The sequence below is a fragment of the Eschrichtius robustus genome, chromosome 6 (assembly GCF_028021215.1).
Source record: "Eschrichtius robustus isolate mEscRob2 chromosome 6, mEscRob2.pri, whole genome shotgun sequence".
Lineage (NCBI taxonomy): Eukaryota > Metazoa > Chordata > Mammalia > Artiodactyla > Eschrichtiidae > Eschrichtius > Eschrichtius robustus.
The window spans coordinates 19,880,105-19,907,638 of NC_090829.1; the positions used below are offsets into that span (position 1 = coordinate 19,880,105).

At 36.1% G+C, this 27,534-nt stretch overlaps 1 protein-coding gene across 3 annotated transcripts in view; it reads left to right on the forward strand.

Annotated features, from left to right (window-relative positions):
* The window catches only part of ARMC8 (armadillo repeat containing 8), a 103,535-nt gene that overhangs the window by 42,510 nt on the left and 33,491 nt on the right, over positions 1 to 27,534 (forward strand). The window contains exons 6-12 of one of the 3 annotated variants that reach the window (XM_068545975.1): positions 2,210 to 2,302; positions 7,274 to 7,354; positions 9,333 to 9,408; positions 9,505 to 9,595; positions 11,244 to 11,304; positions 13,340 to 13,540; positions 16,589 to 16,684. In XM_068545975.1, the coding sequence (XP_068402076.1) occupies positions 2,210 to 2,302; positions 7,274 to 7,354; positions 9,333 to 9,408; positions 9,505 to 9,595; positions 11,244 to 11,304; positions 13,340 to 13,540; positions 16,589 to 16,684 (699 nt within the window). The remainder of the gene's footprint in view (positions 1 to 2,209; positions 2,303 to 7,273; positions 7,355 to 9,332; positions 9,409 to 9,504; positions 9,596 to 11,243; positions 11,305 to 13,339; positions 13,541 to 16,588; positions 16,685 to 27,534) is intronic. The other 2 variants (XM_068545977.1, XM_068545976.1) reach the window with 2 other exon arrangements.

Below are 27,534 nucleotides of genomic sequence, written 5' to 3' on the forward strand. Positions count from 1 at the left end.
ACCAGTGGTTTACTGTAAGCACTTCTAAAATGGGGACATCCTCCTCAAAGCTTTCCACATAGAAGGGCTCTCCATCTGTTTTCCTGAAGGTCCAGTTGTCATGTTTACAAAGAAATTAAACCAATCACCCATCTTCTTTACCCTATAAGTTTCTCCCCAACCTCCAGCCCAGTAATGGGGGAGAAACTGATCCTGGTCAACTGATTTAGCTCCTTCCTCCTCTCTCTCTAAACTGATTTCGTGGCCCACTAACGGATCATGGTGCATAATTTGGAGAACACTAGTCTACACAAACTTAACTTCTTTACATAAGAAAAATTAAGACACAGGGACATTAACGTGACTTTCACGGAGAGAATACCTAAATTGTGAAACAATTTTATCCCTCAGAGACAGTGGAGAATCCATGAAAAGTGTTAGGTGGGACAATGACGGAGAGTAGTATTTAGGTGTAACTAACTGACATCTGTGAGTTGGATTGTGTAGAGGCCAGCTACCACGGCAATTCAGGCACTGAACTAAAGACAGCACAGTCCTGTTGAAGAGGGCAGGATGTCTAGTTTGCAATCCTGTTTATCAGATGGGTGACTTCGGGGAAATTATATAACTGTTCTTTGCCTTGTTTATTCAACCATAAACTGCAGGTATAGAACACAGTTGGCAGAAAGGACGCAGGTGTGAAGAAATGGGATAGGGGCTGTTGTCACAGGAAAACTGAGGGATGAGAGAGCAATGGAGGAAAGGAATGAGGTGGAAGTGTTTTAGGAGCCTAATAGAGGCTCTTCCTCTCAAGTGCTTCTTCTCTCTCAGCTGTTACCTACTTCCCTATCATCTGTCAATGGAACCACTGTCGTCGTTATTCCTGCCACCCCAACCCCACATCTGTAAAATAGATGCGTACTTTACATTCTCATCTCTTCCCTTTTTTAAATGAATTTAGTAGCTGACTTTCTTTGAAATTTTCTGAGTGTTGTTTATTTTTTTTGTCCACGCCACGCCGCTTGCGGGATCTTAGTTCCCCGACCTGGGATCAAACCTGTGCCTATGGCAGTGAAAGCGCTGAGTCCTAACCCCTGGACCACCAGGGAATTCCCTCATTTTGTTTTTAAACTGCTTATGACAACACAGGGTTATACTAACAGGCAAGGGGAAAAGATTCTACTTGTAGGCATCAACAACCTTCTGTTTTCCTACTTAGCTTTTATGTATCTTGAGCATTCTTTTCTTTCTGAGGGAAACCCCAAATCTTGTTTATCCCAACAGTGGTATTCTGGTATTCTTTTAAGTTTCCTTCCTTGCCCTCTGTTGTCTTTTGTCAAAGGGTGGTCTGTGGACCAGCAACATCAGGTATCAGTTGGGAGCTTGTTAGAATGGAGAATCTTAAGTCCTACTCCAAACCTAGAGCATCAGAATCTGTATATACAGAATGTCCCCTGGGAACATACACGCAATGCACGTTCATATTTGAGAATTATTGCTACAGGACTTGTGACAGCATTGACTAGGGGGCTTGAGCTAAGTCTCCTTTTCCATCTGTGGTTCAAGCCAAATATTATTTCAACGTTTAATTCTTTTTGCACTCAAGAAAGAGGAGATTTTTGGAGAGCCCTGCAGCAGGTTGGGTGGATTCTTCTGTCTTGTCCTATACCATCATGTATGTTGTGAAGTGTCAGTAGTAGGCAGAGAGTGGGCTATAAGTGAGAAGTTGCTATGATATAAATTGTGAAGACTGAAATTAGCTAACTACAGTTGTTATGAGTGTTAACCTGTTGCTGATACTTACCAGAACATCTCAGAGATCAAAATTGCCAACTTTTATTTTAATACAGTAATTCCTCCTTATAAGCAATACATTATTACATATCTTATTAATATGTCACATTTTGGTTTCAGAATAGATTTATGTCAAGTCTTATTGAAATGATTTTGTTTTATTGTGGAGATGTAGGCTGTTTATGGGAGAGAAATTGAGAATTTCCTGTTTTTGTATTTTGTTGTCAAGGATGAACATTGAAGCCCCTTTCCTTGTCCTTTGCCTAGACAGTTTTGATTGCCGTGTTGCTTTTGTGTTGTGTTCCTTAAAGAGACTTGATTTACTGTCATTAAGATAAGAGGCTTACATATGTATCTGCTCGTGGAAATCATTTGTTAGAGGTACTCACTGCGTTTGAGTTTCTTGTTGCTGTGCTCTTCTTCCCTTTGACTCCAGGATGCCACAGTGATACCGCATCTCATGGCGCTGCTTAGCAGGTCCCGCTATACCCAGGAGTACATCTGTCAGATCTTCTCACACTGCTGTAAAGTAAGAACCAGAACAAATGTTCTCTATAATATAAAATCTTGCATGTCCTCAGGAGATGTGCCTTCTGTGTGTATCCTCCTGTAGCTAATCTATACACATATAAGCAGACGTATGTATGTATTTTCCCCTCTTTTTTTTTTTTTTTGACACAAATGGTAGCATACCATACATACTGTTCTGCATCTTGCATTTTTCACTTAACATCTTGAAGGATATTCCATATCAGTACATAAGGAGTTTCCTCATTCTTTTTTTTTTAAACAGTTGAAGAGTATTTTATTGTATAGATGTCAATAATTTATTCAACCAGTCCTCTATTGTTGGGCATTTAGCTTGTTTCCAATCTTATTTCACAGCAGTGATGCAGCAAATACCCTGTATGTAAGACATTTTATAAGAAACAGAATTGCTGAGTCAAAGAGTGTGTGCATGTGTAATTTTACCACATGTTGTCTTATATGGAGGTTATACAATTTTATACTCCTACCAGCAGTATATGCTCATGACTGTTTTCGCACACCTTCAGTTTCCACATCGTTGGAAATTGTTTTAAGTGATCTCTTATAAGGAGAACTAAGAGAGATTCTTCTCTCCTCTTTGTTGAGAGGAATTTCAGTTATTAAAAGAGCCTGAACCTAAACTGAAGAGTGCTCTGCAGTGCTATTTATTTTGCTTCATAGTTTACATATTGAGTGTACTCTTTTGATAACCATAATTTGCTAACTTTTAACCAAGTCATTGTTTATCTTCTGATAAGCTTTTCAGGACAGCATTACTTACCTACTTATCACTTATAATGCAAATATAAAATGAGGAGTTTGGGGAACTATAGGAAAGAAGGAAAGGTGAACAACTGCATACTAAACTAAGAAGATCACAGATCTATGCTATTTTAGGACAGTTTCCCAAATATAAATTAAATCAGTTGCTTTCAGAAAAAGTAACTATAGATTATAACTAACTACAGATTATAACTTAAAACCCCTCCCAAATCCTAGCTGTCATAGCCTATTCTATTCTATATAAGACATTTAGAATTTAAGATTTTTGTCAAGTCTCTGAAGTTTCTCTTCCTGGATTGCTTTGTGAGCATGTAAGCCAACTCACAGGACCAGGGATGTCAATTCCTGAATCTCTTGAGGTGGGCAAAGAAAAGCTTTGAGAAAACAGTTTCCAACATTAAATGATGTCTTATAGCCAACCCTGGTAGATAGGTGGAGAAGGATACTCCAGAACTATATGCCTCATTACAAATCTTTCAGCATCTAGATGCAAGTGCTTGAGAGCACGGCATCTACTAGTCATAATCACAGTAATCCCAAAAGGACACTGAAAATTGGACCTGGAGGTATAACTACTACATGTCAAATTATGAGAAGTTTGAATAATCCTATTCCTGAAGTTACCCAAATAGTTTTTAGAATTGCTCTTCAGAAACTTCTCAGTGCTTTTAGGCTTGCTCATCTGAAACTTCTCAATGCTGTTTTAGCTGAAATCATAGATAACGGAATACTGTTAAATCACTAGTTCTTTTGCTGGAGAGAAACTTATGCTGAACAAGAATTTACAGGCACCCTCGTGCCACTAACAGAACTGAAGAAAATTAAAAACCTGAACTCAGCTTTCTTTTAGCCTGATAATTAGCATTTGCCATGGTAATTAGATGACCCAATTTAAGTAGTCTGAGATATAACTAGACCTCAGGAAACATTATAGCATGTATAAACCCAGTGACAATAGTAATAGTCTAAAATACAGTATTAATTTCCCTACTGATACACTAACAACATGTATCTTTGAAAACAACTGGTCTGATGATCTCTGTATTGTCATTAATTATAAAAACCTTTTATTTTCATTTTGTTTATGAAAACAATAAATAAAATTCATAGTAGCATTTTAAGACTCATTGACAAATTTTCATATACTAGTATCAATATTAAATAAATTTACATACTTTGGGCAGGGGAGACAGAAAAAGAGATTTCTAAAGCATTTGTGTTATAAGCTAATCATAGTTATATTTTTGAAATTCTCTCCCTGATTTATTAAGGAGCAAAAAAAGGCTAGTAATAATATTAATTGGAATTCTAACTTCTACACTGTTGCCACTTAAGCAGTGACTCAGACTTCGAGACCTATCTTTTGGGGTTTAGGATCATGAGGGCTTATGTGCTTCCCACCCTGAGAGGCTGTTTCACTAACTCCAGGTTCATGCAGGTTGATTTGGAGAGACTAAAGAGAAACTTGATAATGGAATAATAGTTCCTCCTCTTTAGTTGGTTCAGTCACTAATTCCTTCCTTGCAGTTGTTTTTACACAATCCTATCTATGACCATAGAGAGGAGGAAGAGCTTCTTTTGTAACAAATATTTGCTGCAATTTGGGCAAAGAATGTGAGGGATTAAAAAGTACAATATCCTGTAAGTGGTGGGAAACAGTTACATACAGAGAATTGCACTGTGCTTCACCATCATTTATAAATATAACTCCAAGACTGGAAACCATCTGAATGTCTAACTGTAGGACACTAGTTAAAGTATGGGACATTCGTACAATGGATTAAGGCCAAAAAAGAAATGAGAAAGCTCTTTATGTACTGATATGAGTGATCACTGAGATATATTATAAAGGAAATAAAAGGTTTAGAGCCATGCATATATATACTTATATATGTATGTATAGTATATATATAGTATTTATATGTAGTATTTTATATATTATATATATATAAATATATAGTATTATCCTACCATTTGTGTTAAAATAGGGGGAAGGAATATACTTGTGTATTGTTCTTTGTCTTGAAGAATATAAAATAATCTATTAGTATTAGGTCACCTCAAATCAGGAGAATGGATTGGCTGAATACAGTGGAAGAACAGTGAGGTACAAGGGGGTAGAGGCAGCCCCCTGCCTACTTAGCTGTTCTGCTAAACATTGCCTGTATATAAATCAGGGTGTTAAAATTTATAAGGAAGGCAAAAAAACCTTAGTCAAGGCTAATTGAGGCTTATCTTCATAACTTATTCTAGTTACCTACTTGTGGTAGAAAAAATGGGTCAGATTCTGAGGAGACCCTTCTTTTCCTTGGCTCCCCCTTTGTAGTCTCCACCACTACCCTTATAATGAATAAGCCAGAGACTCCTATGTTTCAAAAGAGTCAATTAATAGTGAGACATTAGAAAGTACCAAAAATATGTGATGGGGGTTTGCTTGAGTAAACTGTGGCATATTATATAGTGATTAAAAATAAGGGGCTTCCCTGGTGGCACAGTGGTTGAGAATCTGCCTGCCAATGCAGGGGACACGGGTTCGAGCCCTGGCCTGGGAGGATCCCACGTGCCGTGGAGCGACTAGGCCCGTGAGCCACAATTGCTGAGCTTGCGCGTCTGGAGCCTGTGCTCCGCAACAAGAGAGGCCGCAATAGTGAGAGGCCCGCACACCGCGATGAAGAGTGGTCCGCGCTTGCCGCAACTAGAGAAAGCCCTCGCACAGAAACGAAGACCCAACGCAGCCATAAATTAATTAATTAATTAATTAATTAATTAATTAATTAATTTTAAAAATAAGAAATTAGAAGTTAGAAAATGTATAGAATCAATTATACTTCAATTTTTAAGATGTATGTAAATTAAGAGAGAAATTGCTGAAGTGTTTTTTTTTTTAAGGGCTCTTTTTAAAAATGTTTGTTTGTTTATTTATTTAGGCTGCACCGGGTCTTAGTTGCGGGAGGCGGGATCTTTAGTTGTGGCATGAGGACTTCTTAATTGCTGCATGTGAGCTCTTAGTTTTGGCATGCACGTGGGATCTACTTCCCTGACTAGGGATCAAACCCGGGCCCCCTGCATTGGGAGCGCAGAGTCTTACCCACGGGACCACCAGGGAAGTCCCTAAAGGGCTCTTAATAGTATGTAAAATGTTTAGGGGATTGTTGCCTATAAAATAGAGTATGGCTCTTTTATTATTCAGAAGTATGAATGCTAATCTTCCCACTTCAAATGATGGATATTTTGGTCCAAGAAAGAATGAGCATCTGCAAGACAGTTGTAACTTGGCTAAATAGTGAGTTGGAGAAGTTGGTTTGAGAGCTTTTTTTCTAGACTAGGAACTGGTTTCCTCTGGTGAACCCAAATAGGTAACCTACCTTTCAGTGCTACACTTTTCTCTCCTAAATTATGATAAGCATGAAATACCATCCTTGCCTTGGCTTTAATTGACTTTTCATTATTTGAGTGAATGGGTGGGACATAAAAGAAGTGAATTAAGTACTGGCAATTTCAAAGCCTTGCATTAATCTTTAGCTTGTGCCATTTTGAAGATCTTAAGTAAATTGATTAGTAGAAAACAGAGTTGGTAAAAAATAAAATACCTGAATTTTCCTATTACTTCACTTTCTTACTCTAAGAAGTGATCATTTTAAGAGAAATGAGAGAGAAAGAGAACTAAAACATGTTTACTTCTCAGTTATGCAGTGCTGTGTTTCCTACCATCCACTGCTCCAACCTCCCAGATGTGTTGAGGTAGCTTAGGATCTGGTCCAGTTTCTCTTGTAATTAATTAGTTTTAGAGTTCCCCTGGCTAGGTCATCAGCCTTAAGTTGTAAGAATGACTACACTGTCTCCTGTGGTCATAGGGTAAGGGTGTGCACATGAAATGCAGAATTTGGAGTGCTTTTGTTGCTGTAATGGTGTGAGGGCCTATGCCAGGATAGCTTCTGTGCCCCCTTCCTTATTTGGGGAGGTAAGGAGGCAGCGGTTCTATGGAACTGAGATGAGAGGTAAGATATAACAGCCCTTTGCAGGACTGAAAACAGTGTCTAGCCTGCTTTTTGGGAATGGGTTTATACAGGAGAAGGGTAACTAAAAATTCTACATTGTAGTGAATGTGGTTTTCTCCATTTAAGTAAATGTTTTATTGGAATGAATCATTACTCTTCTTAATGTATTATTATATTCTCTTTTCTTACAGGGTCCAGATCATCAAACAATTTTATTTAATCATGGTGCAGTTCAGAATATTGCTCACCTACTAACCTCAGTATCTTACAAAGTAAGATGTTAAAAATTATGGCCAGACTTTTATACTTTATTTTGGGTTTCTAGAGTCTTGGTCTGGAAAGAAGCACACATGTTTTGTTGTTTCTTTGGTAGATATTGTGATCAAGAATAGTATTTTATCAGTAAAATGTTATGGGGCATTGTTTTACCTGTAGAGAGAGTGCACTTAAAAAAAAATCCACCTTGCCTTTCCTTTTTTTTTTTTTTTTCTTCAGGATATGATTGTGGTATGAGTTCCTATTGATTTTTACCTGTGATCATTAGTAGTCTCTTCTGGTATGGTGTCAGTGCCAAAGTTGCATGTGAGGTCATGCCTTGAAGTATGTAGGAGCAATGGCTTGCTATAACAGGAAAGACCTTGGATTTCCTATTTGAAACCTTTATTTAGCCACACTGACTCAAACTTACAGCATATACCCACATACACATCAACATTTAAAATGTGTTCTGTTTTGTATTTTGAGTTAAAAAGTCAAGGGTTTTCAGTTGTGTTAATTAAATTTCTTTACTATCTTTTATATATAGGTAAGCAGTGTCATGATATACTATCAGGCATTTAGTTAAAACTTTGGTCATTTCATTATTGTCCAACTGGTAAGTTGTAGCAAATATTGGGACACTGTCTTTATTGTGTCACATTAGAACTAAATATGCTAGGAATTTCCTGTAAAGCAGAGAAGCTGTCATTTTTGTCGTCTATCCATTTGCACTGATCCTAGTCTGCTCTTTTTGTCCTTAGCTTTTTTACAGGTCTGGCCTGCTAGTATGTACGTTTTCCCTACCTCAGACATCCAAAGTTAGATCTTGGTGAAGATCTCACAAGAATAGGAATGGGGAATGGAACCAGCTTGAAACTAGCCAGAGGCAAGGGAAGGACATATATACTGAGAGCTGCTTCCTCTGCTCTGTACCGTGTGTAGGCTGAGACCAGTCAGCACTTGTATGTCAAGAAACAGTTGCTGGGGTGGCGATTTACTGTTCTTGTTCTTCTCCATCCTCTAGCTTCATTAACTCCCCCAGTTCTTCATTTCTTTCTTTTCTTTTCCACACTAGACTTCCTTATCTACTGTGGCAAGTTACAGGTTGTAGAAGGAAAAAGGTTTTGGTAACATTACTCTTGCCAAGGTTTGCTCCACTGTCAGAGTGTCATGAACATATTCTAGGTTCCACCTGTAGGCATGTGCTTGTGCTGCAGAGCATTGCCCAAGTGAGGGACAGAGCTTCTTCACACCTCAGCTACCTATCCTGCCAATCTCAGGCTCCACAGAAGAACATCATATATAGACTCAGGCTTGGAAGTGAGGTTTAGGTCATCTGGTGAAAGCTGAACAGAAAGAATGAAAAATAGCAGCTCTCATAGGAGCTCCTGCAAATTATAAAATATGTTGTATGTGGTCAAGAGTTTGAGCCCTTGGTGTCATCCCAGACCAGTTACCTAGTTTTGAGGTATAGTAACATAATTCATAAGTATTTCTAAAGTTAAATTAGTTTAGTCCTTTTCGAACTTTTATCATAACTTTCTTTCCTCTCGTGTTCTCCTCCCCCACTCCCCATCTCCATCCCATACACGACTACAAGAGTACTCTTTTTTTGGTCTTCTCTTCAGTTCTCTGGTTTGTAATTTGGGAAGAAGAAATGTCCCACTTGAAAGGCAATTAGTAATTGTTATTAAGTTCCCTTTGCCTTACCAGCATTGTATTTTTTACAGCGTTCTTTTAAATTTGAATAGGGATTTATCTAGTTCCATTTTAGTTGCTACTTCCTCCCTGTTTTTTCTTATTTCAAAATTAATTTTAACTTACTGTACTCTTCAGATATACAGGTCTTATTTTTATTCCCTTGACTCCTTCCTTTAGTACTTTAGGCAGATTTAAATAGATATTTCTTCAGAAGAGTTTAGATTCTGAGACATTAAAATTCATATTTGCAAAATTAAAATAAATGCTTTGTTTGTTCGTTTATTTTTACAGGTTCGAATGCAGGCACTGAAATGCTTCTCAGTTTTAGCTTTTGAAAACCCGCAGGTATCGATGACCCTGGTAAATGGTAGGCTGGAACTTTAAGTGGCACCTACACAATTTAATTTATGAACTTTGTAGATTTAAAGAATTCCTTAATCCTTGTTGTTTGTTTTATTTCTAGTGTTGGTTGATGGAGAATTGTTACCACAGATTTTTGTGAAGATGTTACAGAGGGATAAGCCCATTGAAATGCAGCTCACATCAGCAAAATGGTAAAGGTCAAGACAATGTGGGAAGAAAGACAGTGCTTTATCAATTTAGAGTATTTTTGGACAGCCTAATGAGCTCACTTTCAATCCCCATCTTGTTTTGGGATTTTGAAATTTGAAAGTCATGGGATTATCTCATATCTTCTTAAATAGATGTGAGTTTTATACTCAGTTTACTACTAGTAGCATGCAGAACAAGAACTCTCTTATAACATCTAAGACTACCTACAGAAAATTACTTCATTACATTCCCTTCTCCTTGTATTTCAGTTGAAATAACACAGAATTAGATCAGATTTAACCAACACATATTATGCTAAGTATCATGTCAGGAAAACATAAAGATACAGAAATAGTGAGGATTAGTTGAAATTGATAACCAAGGCATGATTTCAGAGAATGTGACTTCCTCATCTTTGGAAAAACAAAACAAAGATTCCTCATAGAGGTGTGACCATTTATAAGATAGTTATGTAATGTTCTTATTAGCACAGTTCCTGGCTCATGTAAGCATTCAGTACATGTTAATTCTGTAATTATCAATACATTACCAGATAGGTTTAACACCTGTTATTGTAGGGTTCTGTGCTAAGTGAATGGTTTAGTTTCAGTATTTAAGAAGCTGTGGCTCTCTAATATTTTGGCCAGAATGAGGAATTTTCAGTGAATCACTCCTGCATCATGAATTGTTTTCTGTTTGTTTATATGATTTGTATTTTTTGTTTGTCCGCTTTTTTGTCTTCAAAACTGAGCATTTGCCTTTTTGTTAGTAAGGTAATACTCTCATGGAACTGGTTTCAAAAAACAATGTAGTAACAAATCTTAAGATAATGATAACAGCTATAAAGAGTTCATCTCCTACAGTATAAGTACGGAGTTTTACTGACTTGTTTATAACTTTCCCTAGAAGCCAGAACATGGGGTATTTTAGGTTTTTTCCCTTCAGCTTACCAAAGGAATCTAATTCAAAAAGGAAATCCATTAATTTAAGTTTCTTGATTGCTTAATGTTCAGCACTTGCTTAGAGAGTAGAAAGTAATTGTATTCTTATTCACGGCCAGATATAATTGTGAAGGTAAATTGTTTTTCAGTAGAGCCAAATCACTAATTAATTCTCAAAGACACTACTGGTAACCTCTGACTAGTTAGTTAATATCTTAGGGATAGCTATAAGTGTTACAAGTTAAATGCTTCTTCTGTGATACTTCTACCACTGCTATTGGAGTTGAAATATCCCAACTTAACTTCATTTAAATTTAGATACTTTGTTAACTTTATATTTTATTTTAAATTTTTTTCCTTTTTATTATGGGAAATTTCAAACAAAAAGTATAGAGAAAAGTATAGAGAACTCCAGTGTGCCCAGCACCTTGCTTTATCGTTTACCCATTCATTCGGCCATTTATTTTTAAAACAATTTTGTACGTATTTTAAAAAACTTCTGGCTTACTGTCTGCCTATATCGGATAGTTTTATTTGACTATTTAATTAACAGAATCTCAGATAAGGGAGTGTCAAAACCTTCTCCCTCAAGATAAGTAAGAGTAGTTGTCTTTTTTTTCCCCATAATATCTTAAAGGCAAGTAGGTCGTTGTTTTTTTTAAAGCTTTAAAACACAAGCAAAAACTTACTTTCTGCCATCTTATTCCAGTTTAACTTACATGTGTAGAGCTGGAGCAATTCGGACAGATGACAACTGTATTGTATTAAAGGTGAGCGAATTAATTCTTCTAAAAACATGCGAAAATTATCCAGTCATATAAGTGTTGAATATAAATATTTGTATTCCTATTTCTTTTTACACATTTATCACTATGGTATGTGTGCACAGCATGAAATAATATTAAAACACCATGCTTTTCAGTGGGATGACATGCAGTTTTAAAAAATTGGTTTTAGATATGTTTTGAAAGTCAAAGTAAATCTTTCCTTGTCAAACCTTTTTCACTTTTATGGTAATTAGAAGGATATAAAAATTATAAAAATGTGTAAAATTCAGGTTAAATAGAAAATACATTTTAGTCCTTGGTTTTCATTAAGTTTGCAACACAGTTTTGTAGGCAAGCAGTTCACTAACTCTATAGATAAAGACTTTATTTCACCCACATGGCAGATAATCAAAAGGCATAATGAGAAAGAATAAGTAAATAACACATGAAAGCAATCATCATTATTGTGGTGTGTGTCAGATGCAACTAGAACTCAGAAAAGCCCAGATAAAAGACTAGCCCTAAAAGTCCTAAGACCTGGATTCTGGTTTTAGCACTTCCACCACTGACTGGGTCAGTAGCCTCGGGCACATCCCTTATTCTTGTGGTGCCTCAGACTCCTAATTATGAAAATGGAAGCAATAATTCCTGCTCATCTATCCCAAAGGGTTATTGAGAATAACAATATATTAAATACATTAAACAGCTTTTAGTTATAAAGAACAGAACAACTGTAAGTAAATTGATAGTGTGTCACTTTGTGAATGTGAGATCTCATTATCAGTGTTCAAAATGAACCCAAGGATAGAAGAACATTAAGAAGATTAATGTTTCCTTTAGTCTTTGGTGAAGCAAGACAATTTAATGAGATCTGAGGACCCCCTAAGTAAATAGCACTGCATAGAGTGCTAAGGGCTTCCATGCCCTTACTTAACTGCTCTACCCCTCCTTTTCTTTCTCATTGGTAAACTAGGTTAATAGTATCTTCTTTGTGTAGTAGTTGTGAGCATTAAATTCAATAATCCATGAATTTATGGTATTGATAAATGTTGGTAGCTGTTCCAAGGAAAATAAGAATAGGCTTTCTTCTTGGAAGCCTAGAGTCGTATTTAAAAGATGGAACCAGCCTGATAAGAAGTCAACAGTGAACAATAAAGTGGTAAACTCTGTGGTCAAGCTATAATAGGAACTTAGAAAAGAACAAAGCATAGTTGACTGCGGTTGTAGAGGAAGTCTTTCTGTAATTCTGATGTTTCAGTTTCTATTTCCACATTATCCTTTAAAGTTGATTCATCAGCCTTAGAAATATAAACATGGGATATTTTTATTGAGAACCTAATGTAGATAAATTACCAAGACCAGTGCCAAGGTTTTTGAAGGACCTCAGAAGTAAAATTGGACTAGTAGATAGCACAGTCATTCCAGGGAGTTCTCTGGAGAACTCAGGAACTATGATTGATGCATTTCACTTGGATTATAGGAGAACTGGTAGAATCTGACTAATGGGAAGATCACTGAGTTTTTAAAGCTGTATTTTGTTTTTGCAACTGTAAGTATTAAACTCTAAACAAAAATTGAAAGTCATCCCAGCTATATCACACTCATTAAGGAAAAGATAGCATACTTTTTCTAAGGCAAAATCGTTCCTAATTTAACTGCTGGATGTATTTTAGGTAAATAAATACATAGACAGGGCAGGAGCATCAGAAATGATTTATTAGGGATTCTTAAATGTCTTTTGTAAGGTTTTACAATAAAGCTTCAGTCTTAGCAATCACAAAAGCCTAATTAGACTTTATATTAATGTGCTTTGAATATATGGGAGTTTAGTGTGCCAGTGTAATTGATTAATATGCACCGAATTTTGTGTGTTTTTACATTCCAAAAAAAACTTTTATTCTCTGAAAGTCTTTATTGAAACATTTGATCACAAACATGACTCCCAGTAAAAACTGTTGGGTTGATATAGTTACTATATGATCTCCATCATGCTTTTGCGTTTACCAAAAAGCAAATAATTAATATCACTACCTTCCAGACATTGCCTTGTTTGGTTCGAATGTGCAGTAAGGAGAGGTTACTAGAGGAGAGAGTTGAAGGAGCTGAGACACTCGCCTATCTGATTGAACCAGATGTTGAGCTACAGAGAATTGCTAGCATTACTGATCACCTCATTGCCATGCTTGCTGATTATTTCAAGTATCCCAGCTCTGTGAGTGCCATCACTGATATTAAAAGGGTATGTTCTCTTTTCCTTTTCAGCAGCTCAAGAGAGGGATTTTTAAAAGGATTTTCTTACTGTTCACCACTTTTGAACCAATTGATAATTAACAGTTCAGAGCCCTTTTAAATAAAGAAATCTTTTAGTAACATAGATGATGTCACTTTGAGTTTTTGAATCCAGTTTGTTTCATGTTTATTGTCAGAAGTTTTTTAGTAAAGAGATAATCAGAAAATTGCATCCCAAATTCCCAGCTAACCCCAAAATAGTGGGGTCTCTAAGCTGGTTATTGACATTATATCAACATCATCTAATGCTATTGAAAGTCCCAGAATCAGCTTTGTCACTATATTCTCATTCTTTAGGACAAGGGTAATCTTTTGTTCCAGGCAACTGAGTGGCTTTATTTTACTCTCCGCCACTGTCTTTTTCTTTTGCTACCTTTTCTTCTAATTTTTGCCATCTCTTCTTTCTTTTCTGCAGTTTCATACTGTGCTTTGGGCCTGCTAGTGACAGCTAAAGCACCATCTAACCTCTAGTTTGAGACCATCAAGGACCAAATTGTGCTAACTTTTTCTCAAACTATAAGTTCCTCAGAATAGGTAGATATTCTTTTTGGCTTTGTTTTTCTCAACGTGTTTGTCATATCCACTTCTCTAAGCATGAGAGATAAATATTCTGTTAGAGAAAGTTTATTTAAGGAGGTCATGGTAGAGAGAGCATTGCCTCCTAAATAGTAACCAGTACTGTTTCACAAATGTGACTGTATTTTTGATGCCACTGGTCCCAGTGGTAAATTTTTTTAAACTATTCTCTTGACCTCTCCCATGCCACTGAGTTCCAAAAAACTTCATCCAGTAGGCAACTGTTCATTTGGCATTTAACACTGAAAATAAAACAAACTATTAAGGGTATAACTTTTCTCTGTCTCAGAAAGGGCCTAAAATAACTTCCATTGATATTTGTATTAATGTACACTGCCCTTTATGTATTAAAGTTACGTGCCTGCTCTTCCTTCAGTAGTATTGTTTTTCTAGTAGAAGTGATAGGTTATATTGAAGCAGCTGCCTTGTCTGTTTTCCCTCTGGCTGCTTGCTCACTGACACAGTAACTCAAAGTACAAAGACATATGAGCAAGTCCTAACTACAGCCTCATGAACACCCTTAGCTGACCATCGCAGCAAGGCAAATAGTACACTTTGATGGACATGAGAGTGAGGAAACATAGTTACAAGAACGTCTAGCTTACACATGTGCAAAACGTTTAACTAGTATATAGAAGATTATCCCTTTTCTTAGGGTTTTTCCATTTTATTTCCATCACAGTAAAACTGGAATAATAATAACTTTTTTTTAAATCTCCTAAACTTGAATATTAGTTTGTTTTGTCGTCTTTATTTTCGATGATGGATTATCCAGTGGTTTCTGACATACAAGTATAGGTACTAGACCCATAAGAGAGACTTTTTTACATGTTAATAAATGTGTGATTTTCATGGTATTTTAGTCCAAGTCAGTATTCTAATAAATGTTATGACTGGAAAGTAGTTAAGACATAAGAATAGATATTTTAGAACTTACACATCAAAATGAGTGTCGTATATTGGGAGGTTCCTCCCATAACCCATCAGTACCTGCTTTGATCAAAATATTTGGGAGCTACTCTTAAGAACTGCCTTCAGAACCACCCCAACTGAGTTTTAGTTTTTTACTGTGGAGTTTTTGTTGTTGTTGTTACTCTAAATGATGTTACCCAGTTGGATTTCCCCCTCTTCACAAACCAGTGACAGTTAACTTAAAACTCTCTTAGTCGATGAAAATATGTTATTATTGTCAGGGTTTTCTTGCTAGTGTGCCATTCAGTTCTTTAGGAATGTTCAAAAGAGGGTCTCAGAATATTATGAACAACACCTACATCTTTGCATAAGGGTGAACCTTTCCAAGGCAACTCATTTGGAAAAAGTTGTAATCATTTGGATAAGTTATATCTCTTAGTTATAAAATTATTTACTTTACTGATATGCCTTATATATTTACTGGTTCATATTTAGTCACTGAAAGTGTCCTGAGAACACGCTTCTCTTTTATTTTTATGGTAGTTTGGTGATAAATCAGGTATATGGAAGAATTGATAACTGAGAAAGCCAGTTATGCATATGAAAAGATAGCATTAATTGTTTCATACCAGTAATAATTTTAATAAATTTATCCCAAAAAAGCCCCCTGAACATAATTCTCAGATAGCTGTAATAGACAGGTAGCAATGATTACCATGGTCTGTTGTTTATTAAGCATTTTTACAAAGGTTTTCCTGCTTCTAAAAGCTTTTTAAATGCTGAAATTTGGTTAGCACTATTAATGTTTGGGAAAACCTTCTAAAGATACTGTTGCAGCAGCACCCAAGTTATCAGCTGTATTCCAGGTTAGAAAGGCCTGAGTGTGCCATTTTTTTTGTTTTTTGTTTTAATTTAATTAATTAATTAATTAATTAGTTGCAGCATGTGGGATCTAGTGCCCTGACCAGGGATCGAACCCAGGCCCCCTGCATTGAGAGTGTGGAGTCTTAGCCACTGGACCACCAGGGAAGTCCCTGTGCCATGTTTTTGAGAGCATTTCAAAGAGTTGGTGGGAAATTCCCTGGTGGTCCAGTGGTTAGGACTCTGCGCTTCCACTGCAGGGGACACAGGGTCGATCCCTGGTTGGGAAGCTAAGATCTCGTGTGCCACGTGGCACAGCCAAAAAAAAAAAAAGAGCTGGTGCAAGCAAGCAACAGTGCCACTAAAGCTGCCATCTAGCAACACTGAATTTTTAAGGCTCAAAGGTTCACAAAGGTTTTTCATATACCGGTGTCACATTTTAGACAGAAGCAGACTGCAAGAATTCCAGGTCATGTTGACACAGACACAGCAAGGTCTCAGTCATATGTGAGCAGAAACCCAAAATAACCAGCACTGATAACGTTAATAGTTGTTAAAACATATTTTTCCTTCAACTCTACTTTATTAGTTTTATTGAAAATTTAATTTGTGGACTGGGTTGGAACATATCTTTTTTTCCCTCCCATAGCTTGATCATGACTTAAAGCATGCTCACGAACTTCGCCAGGCTGCATTCAAGCTCTATGCCTCTCTCGGAGCAAACGATGAAGACATCCGGAAGAAGGTGAGTCTGGGAGAGGGGCGTCCCCCAGTCCTGACAGCCAGCAGGCAGGGAGTGACGTCAACCTGAAAGTCGTGGTGAAGAGCACTAACAGTGACTGTTTGAATATAATAAAACAGAGTGACTAAAGGCATAAATGAAGAATGAATGGGACCCGGATTTGGGGGGTTGTTTGTTTGTTTTTAGAACATAGAGTGGCATGGCCGTGCTGGAATGACAAATAACTGGCGTGCTTTTTTGTGTCATTAATATGGATTATTGTGTTGCACATTTTTGCATGTGTTCTGATAAAAATCAATTCTAGCACTGTGAAGCTTCAGACACCTTGAAAGACCTAACACTAGAATTGTAAATGTTATTTATGGAAATACTTTCCAATGCCATTGAGAAATTCAAATCTCTATTGTATATTGTTCTTTGATATGTGGCTTAGTTATGTTTTGATTTTTTTTTTGCTACTGTGCAAGTTCGATGTGAATAAAATCTTTGTGGAATAATGATTTTATGTTTAGTGAGTGGTCATCTGAATTTTCCAGCTCCCAAAAAATGTGTCACTGCTATAGCACCTTATGTTATTACAGCCTAGTCCAACACTGAGCTCATGTTCTTTATGAGAATAGTTCTAAGCAGGGAGTAAAGTACTGTGGTAAGCTCTGATCTGGCTCCCTCCACAAACCAAAAGCCTGGAGCTTACTACTCAAAAAAAAACCATGTATAATCTAATAAATTATAAACAAGGCTTTTAGGAACATCATAAATTAATTCATATGTTCTGTCTTGATGAGCCATAGCAGAGAGAGCAAATTGTGCATTATTTACTGAATGTGGCAGTTTACTAAATCTCCCCATCTTGCATTGGTATTTTAAGGAGCCCTGTGAGAGAAATCACAAGGTATTGGGGCTTTAACATGATTTAGAGAAGTACTTTGGGCTTGTAGAAAGAGAAGTATGGAATTAACTGTAGGTTTATTGAAATAAATTGTACCATTCTTGGAGAAAATTGAAATTAATAGCAGTAAGATCTGTAAGATTAGATATGTAAGTAGCTTTGCTTTAAAATCAGTTCAGAAAACACAACTAAGCTGAATGTTTTCCATGTACCTCAATTCAGTTCAGTTAACAAGATGTTTTTGACTTGAAGTGTTCTAGTAAATATCTATGAAAATCCTTTTTGACACCTCTAAGCTTTCATTTGTAAACTGTTACTTCAAGGCAAACATACTAGTGATATGATTTTACCTATGTCTAATCATGATTTATGAATGTTGTTGTTCATATATTTCATTCAGTTTAGGTACCTGGTATACTGCAAGGGAAGAGGCTTTTATGGCAATTCATATAGATAAAATATTTTTTAAAAATTGACATGGACTGTATAACTTAAACCATCCCAAAACAAATCATTATGTATTTATTAGGGCCCAATGGAAAGAGGAGAGGTATTTTACCCAGTCTTTTAGCTGAAGAAGGCCATGCCATGGACTGAAAGGGAGATAGATAGATGGACCATAATGGGGGGAAATAGGATGTCCATTTGTACTTCTTTGTACTTTTTTGTTAATAAACTATTGTTTTGGAATTAATGACTTTAATTTGTGATATCGTGTTCTAGAAGTACAACGTAACAGTCTGATGATCGGTAGTTTATTAAAACTTGTATTTATAATGTGTATAATTTCCTGGTAAGGCTAATCCTGATAATTTCTGTAGAAAGATAACAAATAAAGAATAAGTTATAATTATTATAGTTTTTTGTGTGTGCTGAAGAAAAGATACTATAGTATGCCTGTGTAATGGGGATTATATAGAGTTTTTAGGAACATTTAATTTCTGGGAAATCAAGTGAATAATTTATAGTTCATAGCAACTACTGAAGAGAGAAATTGTAAATTGGAAAATATAAAGTAATTTTGTGATAAAATCTGCATGAAAACGGTTAGGAGTGGAGAATTTTTATTTTCAGTGTATAAAAATTATAAATGTTAACTCTTCCTTTGAATGCGTTTATTTCTATTCTATTTTTGTTGAAATAATTATTTGGATAGATTTTTATTTACTTTCTCCATGAAATATTTATTTACCTTTTACACTTCTGCCTTAACTTTGATTGTATTTCTGTTTTTGGTGTAGATTCTTGAAGTACAATGTTTATTATTGTTTTATTTTTTAATGCAATTTTTATACTTGCCAAGATGGAATTTCAGTTTACTGAGTTGATGAGTGGACAATCTCTGAAAGAAATTTCAAAGCCTGTAGACCTATTTCCACCCCCATCCCTCACCCCACCCCCCAGCCAAACAGAAGGCTTATTTATTCCAGGATAAAAGTATGAAATGTTCAGTTGGTCTGCCCTTTAAATTGAAAATGGTAATGTAATTCAATAAATATAGGAAGTAACATATATCTCATTGCCCTATTATGACCAGTTAAGGGAATGAGGCAAAAGGAATAGAAAACTAGAGCAAAGAGATAGAGACAGTGAGAGGTATACACAGCAGTAAAGGAGAAAGATACAAGCCTCCTCTCTTCATGGAATTATGGCTCTATCTTATTGCTTGTAAAGACTTCAAAAGGCCTGCTGTGATTTCATTTCTTAATAGCTTCTCTCTGGGCCACACAAAATCAAGCTGAAGACTGAATATGACCTGTAGGTCAGAGATTTACCACTCCTGCTTTGAAGCAGTGTTAGTGTGTTCCCATTAAAAGAAACCAACTGTATAACAAACAGTCCCTGGAACCTAATAAGCACTCAATAAATATTGTTGAGTGGATACAGAGAGATAAATATGGAAATGAAAATGCGGAAATCATACACAGAGTGATATTTCCTTTAATACACCTGGATCTTTCTGTATCCTTCTGTGCAGAGCAAAGTTGGTCTCCTAATTCCTAGCTTGGCATCCTTTATCACTCTGTGGCATAGGTACAAATTTCCTGATTTCCTGTGGTGTCCTGTCAGTGAAAGGGTGGAAAGAGTCCTGCGGTGAAAGTGGAGAACATTACCATTGGCTGTGACATGAAAAGGGAGAAGAAGCCCAAGAAAAGATGAAGGACCACTCACCTTGACAACAGATGTGGCCTGACCATATTAAACTTAGAATAATTCAAGGATTTTGGTTAGGGAAAGCAAGGGCAGAGCAGGAGTTAAGAGCTTGGTGAAAGAAGGGTCCAGAGCACATTAGCAGTAACTGCACTGACAGAAATGCCAGGTAAAAATTAGCTGTAATCTCTGCCGCGGGGAAAGTCTATAGTTTCTAATGGTAGTCTTTACCACATAGTAATGCTGACTGAGAAGCATGAGTTCAGTTAATGGGACAGTAACAAAGAAGTTAAGACAACTAACAAATTATTTTAAGTACTGGCATCTCAATCAAAACCCCAGTCAGTTGGCTAAGTCATGCAGAGGCAGCAGTGGCAAATTACAGCAGGCCTATAATTGTGAGGCCCATTGTTTTATAACAAAGAATTGCTTTTTTGAAGACCATCACTTGATTGGTACCTGTTGATCATCAATTAGGTTGGAAATTTAAAAGGATGGTCTCTCTTTTACTTTCTTCAAGCAGCTTGCAGAATTTATCAGAAATAGCTAGGAAGTGTAAATTGAGGAAAATTAGAAATTTTAAATATAAATTAAAATTCAAGGAAATTAATAAACTTAACAGGATGTTATTTTTATTTTTGATAAAAATAAAACATATTACAAATGTAAATGTAGTACTTATTGTAGCCTTTGCTCCTTTGAGATATCTGACTAATGGAGCTTTTCAGAAAGCTTTGCTCTTGGATTTTGAGTACTTACATTTTAGCTGGAGATCCCTTTTGAGGAACTAGAATGTAAGCTCCATGAGGGCAGGGATTTTTTGTATTTTGTTCCTCACTGTATTCCCAGCATCTACAATACTATGGGGTGCATAGTTGGCACTTACCAATATTTGAAGAATGAATGGATGAATGGACAAATGCATATTTGAACTATATTGCAAAATTGCATTGTTAAGCACTATTAAATGTGTTATGGGCCTCTCTGCATTAAGAACTTTCATAACCTTGCTAGCAATTTTACGGGTATGTGAAGAGAGGAGATTTAAAATAGAGGGAACCTACATCTGATCACATAGGCAAGGGGTTTCACTATACTTAGCATAGAGAAAATGTAGGAAATTCCCATTTTCAAGAGGCAGACAATACCAAGGGCGTGTCTTCCACTTCTTTGATGTAGGTCAAAGAGAATATGTTTTATGGTATGGTACTTGTTTAATTTTGAAATAATTTTTACCATTATTTCTGAGTTTTTTTCCTTTTTAAATGTATGATTTTTAAAAATTTATAGCATTCACAAGTGTGAATCTGGACCAGTTTTTTTCCCCTAGGGATAAAAGTATGATTTGGTTTATAGAAATTAGGCTGACTGTCAGGAATCAACCTATTCTATAAAGTGATATACACCTGTATAAAATATTCTCAATTAATGAATGCCAGAGTTTTATGAAAATCATAATTAGTGAAGGTCAGTAATTTAATTCAATTCTACGTAGATTGATTGAACTGCCTACATTATATAAACAATGTCAGGTCGGTGGAGGGAGGGGGAAAACAGTAAGGTGAGATAAAGAGGAATAAAGACACAGCCTTAATACTCAGCATTTATAATAAAACCTCAGTAAGTCAGAGGAAAGTAAGGAATGGCCAGTAAGAATTTGCTAGGGGCTCAAAGAATTATTTGGAACCAATTAAAATGGACATGGTGATATCAATGGAGCAGTCCTTGAATCAATTTGGAAATTAATAATTTAATATTTTAATGTTTTTTAAATGCCTTTTCTTTTATATCTTCAAGAATTGATAACATAAAATCTTAAAGTTTTACTCCTTGGCGGGGGCGGGGGACGCCTGTGGAACAGTCACAGTGGTTTGTAGATGACGTGTGTGAAGAAGGTAGCAAAGCGTGAGATGTTTTTTTCTTTTTAAACTGAACAATTGTTTTTTCCTGGACAATTTTTTTGAGAAGTACAGGGAGAAAAAAATAAGAAAAGAAAAGGAAAACAAAGAAGAATGAGAATTTTTCTACTCTCTTGTTCCTAGCAAAGGAAGTTGTTATATCTACAGGGACATTGTGAGGATGAGCTCTGATGTATTTAAAATGTTTAGCATGGTGCCTGTAGGTGCTCAGTAAATCGAAGCATTTATTAGACTATCTTAAATAACTTCATTGGAAGATTAAAAATAAATATATATTTTTAAGTATTGGGAGAAAAGCTGAACAGTGTTGGGGCATAAATAAAGACGGTTTACAGTGAAGACAGTGATTTTATGCTATAAATTTCCAAGACTACTAGTTATTCCTTCTAGTAAAAAGAATATTTATACTTCAGAAGCATCAGCTCTTTTTTTTTAGTTTATCTCTTATTAAAATGACAAGATGTCTTCTTACTCTTACAATTATATTTTAAAATATATTTAAAATACTTGTTTTCAAAACTCTTTGTTGCTGTAGTATACCCTCTGAAGCACCAAATATAATATTGCTTTTCTTGGAGTTAAATAGAATATACAATATAAATCAATAATTTGTTAGTATCATAAGTAGTAGATGTCTTGAGAAAAGTAAGGAGGCCAAATTCTGTCTAACGTTGTTTATCTAAGTATTACTTATTACTGTCTGTGGTCGCCATAGATGTCATTTCTCCAAAGGGTCATCATTCATATGAAACCATATCTCAAATACATGTGTTCAAATTTTGAACAAATGTAAATCTCCTATGTTTTAGAAGTTACACGATTTTAAAGTATATTTGTAAATTTAGGTCAGTTTTTCTTAATATCTTTCCGCTATCTCAAAAACTTGATAAGCACTTCACTTTGAACATTTTAATCATTTGTTATAGCTTGATTTTTATTACTAGTTGGTCTTCTCTGTAACAGTATAATTGTACCACGAATTTATAGTTTAAAACATTTTGTGAAGTTCAGTAATTCTAAATGATCATTTTAAAGGTACACTGTCAAAATTCTGTATTTGTCTCTGCCGTGAAATCAGGCAGATGCAAAAAATTCTTTCTGAGCCTTAGTCTACATGTTGAAACAAATGCCTTGAACATTTTGAAGGTTTTCGACGGTACCACAGAAGTAGCACCCTTCAGGACTTGGTTCTGCTACTGAATAACAACAAATTCATTCAGAATTCAGAATTCCTTGACTTAATCTGTGGTTAAATTGTTAGTTATCGTCTGAAAGCTAATCTACCAAAGAATTTTAAATGAACTCTGCAACATTGATTCATGATGGTAAGTATTTTTAAAGAGTTCACCATGACAGGACCAGGTTTTGCCACTTGCCCACAGTATTGAGACCCTTGGCCTTCAGCATACTGAAAGAAGCAAACCTGGGAGTGATAATGCTATATACAGAATAGAGGTATTTATAAAATCAAGTAATGAACTTATATTTCAGAGTTTCATTAAATGGAGACATAAAATTGAGTGTTTTACTGTTATTTGTGGTATTGTAGTTGCATAAATCATTGAATTATACTTCTTGTTCTTTTTTTAAAATAGGAAGTACAGATTGATTGTTTCATTAGTTATTTACAATCTAAGACAGGTGATTATAAACCAAGAAATGGGCTAAAATATGGTCTATATTAGATCTATAGAACTAAAATTAGTGACTTAGTTGGATTTTCAAGAATTTTCTATCTGGAAATGAATGAAATGTTTGGGATGATAAAATTTGTGGAGTAGTAGACCTTGAGAAGATTGAGTTTGTGATGAAGAACCAGAACCAGTGCTACACTCTTTCCTGTGATTAAAATGCTAGCACAGGAGTCAGCAAACTATATCCTGTGGGTACTTATTACCTATGTAATTATCCTGTAGCGTGTGAGCTAAAAATGGATTTTGCATTTTTAAATGGTTGGAGGAAGAAAACCGAAAGAAGAAGAATATTTCCTGACATATGAAAAGTAAATTAAATTCAAATTTGTGTCCATAAAGTTTTTCTCTCTTTATCTTTTTTCAGCTTTATTGAGGTATAATTGACAAAATGTCTATCAAGTTTTATTGGAATATAGCCATGTTGATTTGTTTATGTGTTGCCTGTGTCTGTTTTGCACTACAGTGGCAGGTTGAGATGTTGGCTGCACAATCACAAGGCCCACAAAGCCTAAAATATTTACTATCTGGCCCTTTGCAGAAAAACTTTGCCCACCCTGTGCGAAAACTGCATAGCTTAAACAGAAACGACCATAAACCAGTTTGATGAAAAACTGCATTTCCCATTTGCCTCTTTGTACTGAACTATAGAAAGAAATGGGACCCTACCAAAGCCCAGGATCGGGGGTGGGGCGCGGAGATGCGTTGTCTGACTTCCTGAAAGAGAGGCATTATCAAGTGTTGACAGTATAACACTGTCACTGGATTCTTTCCTATATGCCGATTCCCTTGTTTGAATGATTTTGGCATGTGACAGAACCCAGACAAATTGGGTAATAACTATGGCTTTTGGTTATGGTAGGAAACCTTAGATTCTGTGTATTGATTAGCAGAGTTGCCAGAATAAGATTTTTCACCATGCCAATGAGAAAAATTAAGATCCAGTTCCCTTATTAAGCAAATATCCATTCAGCCTTTGCTATATACAAAGCCTTGTGTTAGGTGGTATGGGGGCATGTAAAAGGCATGTAATTTAGGTATTTACATCAAGAGATAATCTGTTTGGGAAACCAAATTTAACAGAACTACCATTTATTGAGCACTTACTGTGTGCTGGGCACTGTGCTGATAATCAGCGTTAGCACATTATCTCCCTTAAACCTTACACAACCTTGTAAGATAGCTGTTGCAGATCAGGAAACAAGTGATTTGACCAAGACCACCCAGCTAATAAGTGATAGCCCCTGCATCGTATCCCAGTCTCTCTGACTTCAAAGCCTATGCTGTTAACCACTTCATTACTTTACTCATGTAGAATTGAATGCCATTACTAGAGGCAAATTATGATATGAAATGGCAAGAAGTGTCACTGGAGAATGTGTGATAGTCTGAAGTAGTGCTATGAATTCAGAAAACTTAATAGTTTGTATTAAGTGTTTGCAAAGCATCAGATTCAGAAAATGTGTCTTTTCTCTCACACAGTTTTTGGTGCAAAGTGGATAATGAGATGCTTTAATCATGTCCATTTATTCATCTGGCATTTATGATACACCTCCTCCTTTGTGCCCAGGAATGAAACAGAAGACTAGTGTGTACTTGTGGGAGCTTACAATTTAAAGCAACTAAGGAATGAGACACTAAATTGCTGTGTAGTAATTCCAGGGCCTTGGGTGTGTATAAAAAGTCTCATCTGCATTGAAAGCCAGTTTTGCCATGATCTACCCAAATATGATTAAAATAAGGCTGTAATTGAAGTCCATTTATATACTATAAAGAAGTTTACTTAAAAGCATTCTCACCTTTTCCTCCCAAGGTATTAAGGAATGAAAGATCTCCGTATCTGTCTTCCTTCTGCATAATTGGAAATGTTTTTCTAAGGCCACTATCTTGACATGATTACACTGTAAATTAATGTTCTGGAAAGGAAGCATCCAGAGTTAATGATGTCATTTCAGAATTTTATTTTGTGGACAGCTTCCTTATGGAGTAGATTTAAACTTGAGGCAGCATTTTGAAATCTTCTTTTAGTAGTTATCTCTTATCAAGCTGTAATGTTCATAACTGGAATGTAAGCTCCATAAAAGCAGTACTTGGTAGATACTATGCTTGTATTTATTGAGTAAATTGTGTATGTCTGGACATTAGAATTCAGCCAGCCAACCTGTAGGATAATTAAGACTACAGGTCTTACACAAAGCTGTGGCGTGCACAGCTTTGTGTAGAGTAGGGGCTGAGCGGGGCCGTCGTGTTGCACAGTTCTTAGGGCAGTGCATCATTCAGATCCCTGGCAAACAGTAAGAGATGGAAGGGACGTTTCTAGTTCTGTTGTTTGAATAGTCACTTATAATGGTTTTATTTATGTGCTAAAATAAAAGTGTAAATCAGCAGCTGTTTAGGTTCCATTCTGCCATAAAGCTAATGGTTGAACTTTAAAAATTGAACTCTTATGTGTAGAGAAATATTTTTTTGATAGAGGAAGTGTTGATTTATTTTTAGACACTATAAGTATTTCTCACACACTGTGTTTATATTTTTGGTTTTAGGAGAAGGACAGGTTGGGCCAAAGAGAGTTCTCCCACTTTTCCCTAAAGTGTAGAAAAGTTTAGAACTTTGAGTTTTTCTTCTAAGCATTTAACATAAATGAAGTTTCCCAGCTATTAAGAAGGTAAAAAAGGTCCTGAGGTAGAAATTACAAAATACCACTTAAAGAGGCTTAAAAGCAAGAATGAAATATAGAAGCTTAAAAACAGGCCCACTCTAAGAACCCCCTCCCCTTTGTCCTCCACTCCTAAAGTGAGGTGATACTGCTCTGAGGCTTAGACCTGCAGGAGAGCTTAGGTGTTAATTTAGTTCAGTGCCTTCAAGAGAAAGGACCAAAAGGAGACCCTGCAGATCAACTCTTACGATGTTTTGTTTTTCAGTTTCTCTGGCTAAGATGTTACAGAAAAACCCAAACGAAGTTTTGGGCCAACCCAGTATTTCTCCCAACCCCCTGTCTCCCAAGATTGTGGAGTTAGAGAAGTCTGGTATGAATGTGGGTATAAAGAGCTATAAAAGACTGAGAGAAGGGAAGAAATGCTTTGTAAAATGTTTACTGAGACTCCAGAATATAATGTTTTGATCAGTGATCTGTCCTAAGAGAAGCTGTGCTCTTCTAGGAAAAAAAAAAAAAAAGAGCCTCTGGTAAAAACTACCCTCTATTTTTTAAATATTTGCTAGAGGAAAATGTCAGAAAATCTTAAATTGGAGCAGTGGCAAAGATACGACATAGGATAGGCTGTGGTTGGGAAAACCTGCAGTTCTCATCCAGAGCAGATGGGGCTTGTGGCCTGAGAACAGTAGAATATTAGTTCTATTTAGCTGGTATCTGCTGAAGCTAGATCCTGATTTTAGAATGGAGATCAGATTATAAGGGAATTGAATTTAAAAGTCAGTGGAACTCACTCTGGTGGTTTCTTCACAGTGTTTTCTTAACTTTTCTTCATTGACTTGCATCCTCTCTGACCTTTGGCGTTTATACTCCAACCCAAGCTGAATGGTTGATTTGTCATTTTTCTCTCTTGTAAGTCCTGTGAGTTGTACCTTTTCTTTTTCCCTTGTCAGTCCAGTTTATTAATGGTGACCTCGCTTACCTTTTACAATATATGCTAATCTTTTTTGGCCTAGGATGTCAGTATATAATATGTAGTTCGCACAGCACTGCTGACTTTTTAAGTTCTCTTCTTTCCTCATTTTCAAATTCAGCCCTCAACTTAGTTACTAAGGCTAAGCAAAAATCTTATCCCTAAGCGCAGTGAGTAGAAAGGACCTCACACTGGAAGTAAGAAAACCAGGTGGAGCCCCAGCTCTGCCTCAGATTTGCCTAGAGAACCTGGACCAGTGACTTAATCTTTCTGAATTTCAAAGACCTCATTGTCAACTAAAGAAGTTGGATGAGTTTATTTCTAAGACCTCTGTAGATTTTAACATTATTCAACTAAAAATTAACAGCCGTAAATGCATTTAGTTCTTTCAGAGAGTTGTATCTGCTGCCATTAACACCATGCAGAAGAATGCAGAAAGAGGATTGGTTTCCCAGTTGAACTTGTTTAGGAGCAAGCACTGCAGCTGCCCTTGCTTGATTCATGAAAGGCCATGTGCTCTTCGGGGTTTTTGTTTTGCTTTGTTTTAATAGAGGGGACATGGCATGAGGATGTACTCAGG